This window comes from Mercurialis annua, linkage group LG6 (genome assembly GCF_937616625.2).
Source record: "Mercurialis annua linkage group LG6, ddMerAnnu1.2, whole genome shotgun sequence".
Classification (NCBI taxonomy): Eukaryota; Viridiplantae; Streptophyta; class Magnoliopsida; order Malpighiales; family Euphorbiaceae; genus Mercurialis; species Mercurialis annua.
Window position 1 is genome coordinate 44134106 of NC_065575.1, and position 8392 is coordinate 44142497.

General features: G+C 32.7%; 1 protein-coding gene across 1 annotated transcript; it reads left to right on the forward strand.

The window, feature by feature from the left end:
• Window positions 1–5284: 5284 nt before the first annotated feature.
• LOC126685888 (1-aminocyclopropane-1-carboxylate synthase-like) lies at window positions 5285–8392 on the forward strand. Its single transcript, XM_050379873.2, has 3 exons — window positions 5285–5607; window positions 5695–5987; window positions 6964–8392. Exons 1-3 carry the CDS (start codon window positions 5452–5454, stop codon window positions 7967–7969), a joined length of 1455 nt encoding a protein of 484 aa, XP_050235830.1. The 5' UTR covers window positions 5285–5451; the 3' UTR covers window positions 7970–8392.

Sequence of the window (8392 nt, forward strand, 5' to 3'; positions counted from 1 at the left end):
ATGAACTCCCCAATGTTGCATTTTCGCCCTTCAGCAAGAGCAGCGGCCAGGGTGAAGCAGTCTGTGGTCACTCTGAAGGAGGAGGTACAGAGGACGAACTTGGCTATGAAGAAGGCGAGGAAGGCAATGTGTTCCTTCACCTCGGGCTTGTAATGTTCTTCGCCCATGAACAGTTTGATGAAGGGGCCGTAGCTTCGTTGAGCCTTTGTCAGTTTGAATGGGGGCAGTTCAGCGTCAAGATTGGGCGATATACGCTCGCCGATGATTGGAACGTTGAGAATGGCCGCCATGTCCAACAAAGTGACCGTCATCATGCCGAACTTGAAACAAAAGCAATGAACGGCGGTTGACCAGAAGAGAGAAGCGCCCATAATGTAGTGCTTCGCTATCGGCCTGCTTGCCTTGCAGAGGTTGATCATGTCGTAAAGACCTATGTCCTTCCATAGATGGCCGAAGTGGGGTTTTAGTCTGGTGACCCATTCTTGGTATCCCTTGTGTTCGGTCGGCCAGTTTCGGAACATGGTGTTTACCCAGATAGATGATTGATGAGGGAGTGAAAAGCGAGGTGGTACTTCTTCATGGAACGGGGTAGCAATGTCGCACAGATGGCTGGGCGAGACAAGAATTGGACCGACGCATTCTTGATTGTCACTAGTTTTTATTATTACCTGAAAGTCGGTATTCGGAGCTGCAGTACGGATCTCAGTAATCTTATCGGTCACTTGGGAGGCGATGGTATCGTTGGGGGCAGCCATGATAACTGTAAATAAAGACTTCTCAGTTGGGCGAATGATTAAAAGAGGCGAATCAGAGATGAAAGAAGCTAGGGCGAAAACTTACCAGAGGAGACTTGGTGAATTGCTCGAGGTTGCTGAGGAGAGAGAAAGCTTGATAAATGCAGAGAGAATAGGTGAGTGAAAAAATGAGATGGTATTTTTGTTAAATGACAAAATCAGAGGAAGCCGAAAGGTCGTGGGGCCAAAATGTGGCATCGTGGAGAACAGCTGGAGACGACGTGGCTTAAAGGGGGTACCGAAAGGTCAATAGATGCGCACCCCTTTAAGTTTTTTCGAATGACTTGGGCCTCAGTAGTGGGCTTGGAAGCGCTGAGAAGGGAGAACAAGCCCAAAAGATAAACATTTCAGACTTGTTGGGGGCATTGTTTACACCGGCCCAAATAATTACCGGACCGAGCTTCATGTGGGCTTATCAGGGATTAAGGCCCAACGGAAAGCCTTTTTATTATTGCTTTTTCTATTTTATTAGGAGTTTGTAGCTCGATAGGAGTAATTTGCTTTCAGAGTTTTAGTCCTAGTTAAATTAGGAGTCTTAGTTATGAGGAGCTATAAATAGCTCAGAGCTTTATTATTTTTGTAACAACAAATCAATTAATCAAAAACCAAGCCCAGTGCTTTTTATCCCGCAATCTCCGGATTGTTTTAATTTAGGAGTAGTTTTCGGTATTAATCTCGCCTGAGTCCGTGACTCCCAGATTATTATCTTTTAGATCACGTGGTTAAGTGTCTTTAACCAAACAAGCCCTGTGAATATCTGCATAGGTTCGTTAAAGTATCAAACCTCAAACCGATCCCGATTATAAATTCAAAGATTCGAGTCCGGAATATTTCCAGGCGAACAGTGATATAGCAATATCATTAAAAGATTTTCAAGTGATAAATTAAAATTAGTCATCTACAAAAATATTTTGCTTTTGATTTACATAGACTTTTGTATATCATATATAATTACTTGTTCAATATCATTCTCTTTTTATTGTCGTTTAACCCAAAGGAGAGCTGTATATTTTTCAATCATAAAAATCTTACATTAGGAAAATGATACCTAAAAAAGAATGGTTTAAGCTAATTGGAATTATGCCAAACTAAATAATTAACAATTAGCTTAAAATCTAAATGTCAAAAACATGGAAATTTTTCGTTTAGGGACAAGCAAACGAATAGATAAATATGACAGAAGAAGATAAAATAAGCGGCTGCAGCAATGTGATCCAAATTTTCACATGCAATTTTTGTTTAAATTTTAAGCTCAATCTGTGGTTCAAATTTAATTTGAGCATAGATTTTTATTATAGGGACAAAATAAAGTATTGGAATAAAAGGTTTGGTACAAAATGGGAAAAATTAATTAAAGTGTGAACCTGAAATTATATAACCTAATACACTCTTTCAAAACACAGGGAAGTCACCATTAATTCATGGAGGAAACTACTGTAAAGTGTGATTTTTTGTGAATCTTGTTGCTGAGTATGTCCAAGAACCGACCAAAATATATAGCTTTTACATGTGTCTCATGTTCTTATTCGTTTTAGGAAAAACTCCTGTATATAAGTGCATTAAGCAAATTCCAACTCCAACCAATTATCCATTTATAAACTATTTAATTTATTATACTAAAATTTAGAGGAATACATGATTAAATAAAATTTGGAAGAATGAGTTTATTTATCACAATTACATCATGTTTGATATACGTATATATTTTAGTTAAAATAAATTTATCGATCCATAATTTTAGTTCATTTGTTAAATATACCATAATCTAAAATGTTACTAGTTTGGTCAATAATTTTTTCAATCTTTAACAAATATATCTATGACTCATTTGATGCTAATGTTGTGCGATTTATACGCACATTATAAATAATTTAAAGTATATATTAAATAAAAGATATACTATCCGGAACCGGAACCCACGGTACCAGTTCTAGAAAATGTTGAACCGGCCTGAATCCGACTTTTCAACGGAATCGAGCTGGTTTAAAGACGGTTTAGAGTTTGACCGGTTTCAAGCCGGATTTGACCGGGCCAGTTCACGATTCAACCCGACTCATGATCACCTGTAATATTCATGCCTCGTTTAGGGCACGACTCATTTGATGTAGAACAACTATGTGAGCACTATTTATTATATTTTCGGCATATAATATTATGACATGTCAATTTCAAATGAGTTATGGTAATATTTAGCAAAATTCAAAAAGAAATACTCCCTCCATTCCACTTACTAATTTTCATTTGCATGTACACACAAATTAAGATAATATTTATTATTTTTATCTTTTCATATTTTTTTATGTTTTGTCCTTATTAAAGTAGAATTTTTCAGATAGTTCTTTTAAGGTGACTAAAAAAAGATAAAATAAGGTATTTAATGAAAAAGTATTTTAAAAATAATAATGGGACTTTGTAAATGGGACATGTCAAAATGGAATATGAGACTTCTTAAACGGGACGAAAGGAGTATCAAACTAGCAAAGTTTAAATCTCATAGCATATACTCCCTCCGTCCTAATATAGTTTGTACACTTTGCCTTTATCACACAGTTTAAGAGAAAAAATCATTATTTATAGATTTTGTAAAAAAAATCTTGCTTTTCTTATCATACTCCTATTTAATATAAAATTCACTTGCAATTTATTCATTAGTGGATTTTAAATAGGGGTAATATATAAAAATTGAGTGTAAAAGTTAATTACTTTTTGAAAGTGGACAACAGTTATGGGACAATTTTTTTTTTTAAAGTGCAGAACTCTATTAGAATGGAGAGAGTACTAGTTATTAGTAGATAAATATGTTTTGTTTTTAAATTTTTATATAATTAATATTATACTACTGATCCTTTTGAGTCTACCCACGAATGGCACATACTTTATGTAAGAATTTCCAAGTGCTACCATTCCAATCGTATGCATTGCTATAATACAAGTCCTGAGTCCGGCATGTCGAAATCAGTTTAGTAATTTGATTCAAAGTTAGTGTTTGGTTACGTTAAATTGATAAAAAGAAGTTTTAACTTTTATGCAATTTGTCACTAGCATCAAATTTTCTTAACATAGAGGTTAATTATAACATTCGTTTATCTTTTAACAATCAATTCAACTTCTTCATTCAAAAATAGTTAAACTTAAGATTCACAACATCTTTCGCTAAATTTTAAATCTCACCAATTCCTAATCTTTTGCTAAATCTTTATTTTGATAATCTAGGGTATTGATCTATCCTACTCATAATATACAAAGGGTATTTTCTGCCTTTCGGTACATTAAGGAAAAAAATACACTTACTTATACGATAAGACTTTATATGTTTTCTTTCTTAAATTGCAAAAGAACTTATGGTTATACCATAAGAATTTCCTTTTTTAAACTAAAAATAAAAATTAAAGTAGATTCTTAGAGCATGTCGGATGACATTCTTTACAATTTCTTTTTTAATAAAGATGAATACATCCAAAAATTAATGAGTAAATTTTTTAATGAGTTAATTACTATTATTTTTACGAATTTAAATTTAAAGTGTCATCTCTCCCATAAATTTTAACTAATTACTATTTTTCTCTTCACATTTTATTAATTATTCTGTTAAATTAAAATCTACCTTTTCTAAGGGGTTTAAATATATCAAAAAATTAAAGTAATAATTTTTAAAATTGAGGGGAGGAACAATAGTGTATACCTAAATTTATGTGATAATAGAGATTAAGTCTTTTATTTAAGTCCAATAAAATCACCAATTTATAACTCTTTATTTAATTTTATTTTATAAAAACTAAATACTTATTAATTTTTTTTGGTTTTGAGTTTATTTTTTTATTGATCTTTTACATTGAAAAGGATATTGTTATTATCTTTAAGAAAAAAAATTAAAATCATTAGGAAATTTAAATTTTATTAATAATATATGAAATAGAGTGAGTTTAAGTCTTTAAATGTAAAGCGTCAAACACGCTTTTTGTTTTAAATTTAAATTATAAAAAACTTATTGAACTTTTATTATTTAATAAACTTTTTCAATTAATTTTTTTGATACTTTTAATGAGACCTTTGAAGATGCTGTATACTCACAAATTAATACAAATAATCTTGTTATTCTCAAAAAAAAAAAAACAAATAATCTTGTTTAATTATCCAACGGTTGATTGTATTACAATCATAATTAGTTAATTACATTAATTAAAAATATGAATATCGTTAATACATAATTAAGAATCCCACCAGAAAAGGTCTCTTTCTTTGTCTTTTTATTCTTTTACACGTGCTTGTTCTCTGCCTGATCTCATTATGAACACGCAAGCCGTTACGCTTGACTGACGATGAAAATTAAAACATTAAAATTCTGTTATATTTACTTACTTTCATTCCAAACATTTGAACTTTGAATTTATATTTTACTTTTCTGTCTCCCATTTTAATTCTACCTCTAATTTCTAATTAAATCTTTAATCTCCACTGCCTATAAATACTTCCATACTCATCTTTTTATTTCATATCTAACAATTCTTACTTATTCATTTTCAAAAAAATAAAAAACAAACAAACTTCATATACTGATCGATATTTATTACTCCATATAGTTTCTCTCATTGAAAACCTGTACCGTTATTTATCACTGTACACATTTTTTCTCGCTAAAAACTTGTAGCCCTTGACAATGGTAAGCGGTCAGCTTTTGTCTAGAATTGCGACTAACGAAGGACATGGCGAAAACTCTCCGTATTTCGACGGATGGAAGGCTTACGATATGAATCCTTTTCATTCTACGGATAATCCTGACGGTGTTATCCAAATGGGGCTTGCGGAAAATCAGGTAAATTTAGTTAGTTAACGAAAATTTTAGTGTTTTCGGAGCTTTCTACTTGATGATAATATTGTTGGTTTTGGTTTTTGTTTGCAGCTTTGTTTCGATTTGATACGAGACTGGATTAAGAGAAATCCTGAAGCTTCCATTTGTACTCCTGAGGGAGTTGATAAGTTTAAGGATATAGCTAACTTTCAGGATTATCATGGCTTGCCGGAGTTCAGACAAGCGATTGCGAAATTCATGGAGAAGGTTAGAGGGAATAGGATAAAATTTGATCCGGATCGTATAGTTATGGGCGGAGGTGCTACCGGAGCAAATGAGGCGATTATATTCTGTTTGGCTGATCCTGGCGATGCTTTTCTTGTTCCTTCTCCGTATTATCCTGCGTAAGTAGTATTATGTATTTTTATTGAGTTAAATTCTTGCATTAGTATGTTTTGTTCGAACAACATTGAATGTTCTGTCAAACAATAATTTTCTTTTTAAAAGGTAATATAAAATTGCAATTTTAATTTTATATGATCTTGACTTTTGAACTTTAAACAGCAAAGAGTTGAACATTTAATAGTCAACTAATAAGTAAAAAGTAATTACTGTGGAGGAGTAGGTCAATTTGACTAAGCATCCATTTCTGGAATTTTCAGTGATCATGTTGTAGCGTCAAAAACAAATTCAAAACTAGGGTTTGAGTGTCTTAAGTTGCGTCAAACTAGAATTTTCAGTGGGTTAATCAATATTTTTTTACGGAACAATTATTATAATAATTTATGTCAAAGTTTGTTCATGTAGCAACAACAAAAATATATTTGTTGCACACAAGCAATTTTTTCCTGAATTGCTATAATAATCACTCGTTCATATAGAAATAAATATATAGTCATTAAAATATAAAAGACAGAGTATAATTCAATAACCTCATAAAGTTATAACTAAGAGATTAATAATAATATTATATGTGCACTTGCATTATTTATTTCAGGTTATGCTATGCAAAAGCGCATACTCGTTTTGTTTTACTTATTTAAACCTAAGTGGAGATTAATTTGCTGCAAATCAATTAAATAACAAAATCATATCCAATTAAATTCAATGAGTAGACTTCTCCATTAATAGAATTCCATATTGTTCAAAGTTCACACCACTCTAAGGAATACAGCTAGATAATTACTTTGACAATTTCTCCACTCAAATTCCATCTTAATTTCCAACCATGCACAATCATTTTCCCGTATGCTTATTAGGCCCGACCAAATTAAATACTTTACCATACATTTTTTTTCCTTTAATATGTTATAATTAAACATATTTCCAAGCAAATTTGTCACATTCCTAATATGTTTTTATTTCTTCATGTGCATGCAGATTTGACCGTGACCTAACATGGAGAACTGGTGTCCAGATTATTCCAGTTGATTGCTACAGCTCGAACAATTTCCGAATTACAAAAGAAGCCCTAGAAATAGCATATGATAAAGCTCAAAACTCTGGCATCAACGTCAAAGGTCTCATCTTAGCCAATCCATCTAATCCACTTGGCACCATTTTAGACCGTGACACATTGAAAAACCTAGTAAATTTCATCAATGAACGAAACATTCATTTGGTCATCGACGAAATTTACGCTGCTACAATCTTTAACTCCCCGAATTTCATCAGCATCTCCGAAATAATTCAAGAAATGGATTGTAACTACGATTTAATCCATCTTATTTATAGCTTATCAAAGGACATGGGCCTCCCTGGATTCCGAGTCGGAATTATTTACTCGTACAACGACGCGGTTGTGAACTGCGCTCGTAAAATGTCGAGTTTCGGATTAGTTTCCGCGCAAACTCAGCTTCTGCTCGCTTCGATGCTTTCTGATGACGCGTTCGTGGATTATTTTCTTCGAGAAAGCTCGAGAAGGTTAAAGAAACGGCACGTATTGTTCACCAAAGGTCTCGAACAAGTCGGAATTACTTGTCTGAAAAGTAATGCTGGTCTTTTTGTTTGGATGAACTTACGTCACCTTCTTAAAGAAGAAACATTTGCAGGAGAAATGGAGTTATGGAAGGTGATCATTAATGAAGTGAAGCTGAATGTTTCGCCGGGTTCTTCGTTTCACTGCGCGGAACCTGGTTGGTTTAGGGTTTGTTTTGCTAATATGGATGATGAAACTGTATCAGTCGCATTGAAGAGGATTAGGGCATTTGTGGGGAAAGGAAAAAAAGATCATCAAGAAAAACCAATGATCAAAAGATCATCGTGGCAAAAGAATCTACGGTTGAGTTTCTCTGGTCGGAGATTTGACGATGGAGCTACGTCGCCGCATGTGATGCCGTCGCCTCACTCGCCGATTCCTCAGTCACCGCTTGTTCGAGCACAGTAAAAAGCATTTACCAAATGGTAATAGTAATGGTAATTTCTAATCTATTGATTTCTTGGATGGAATAAGGTTAATTATTTCCAAGATTTTTTAATTTTATTAGGGTAACCATCACTGAATTATTATTTTATTTTTGTATTTCCCACTGATTTGGAAGCTGCCAGCTTTTTTTGGGAATATTTTTTATGTGTGTAATTATTTATATACCTAATTAAGATTAATTAGGTGACATTAGGTAATGGGAGAGTGAGAATTTAGGGCAAGAAGTTAATGTAAGTCCAGATTACATCACTCTCCTATTGTAATTTGTATGAAAAAAAAACTAGACATGTGTGTATTTTTACATTAACAATGTATACAATGTAACACAAAGCAATAAAGTATGTAATGATAATTTCAAATTATTCCTATAAAAATAATTTTTAA

Excerpts from the sequence above, each read along its gene's own strand:
- LOC126685888 (XM_050379873.2), top strand. The coding sequence starts at position 5,452 with ATGGTAAGCGGTCAGCTTTTGTCTAGAATTGCGACTAACGAAGGACAT. Across the intron at positions 5,608-5,694 it reads TGGGGCTTGCGGAAAATCAG|CTTTGTTTCGATTTGATACG; the intron begins GTAAATTTAGTT and ends TTTTGTTTGCAG. Across the intron at positions 5,988-6,963 it reads CCTTCTCCGTATTATCCTGC|ATTTGACCGTGACCTAACAT; the intron begins GTAAGTAGTATT and ends ATGTGCATGCAG.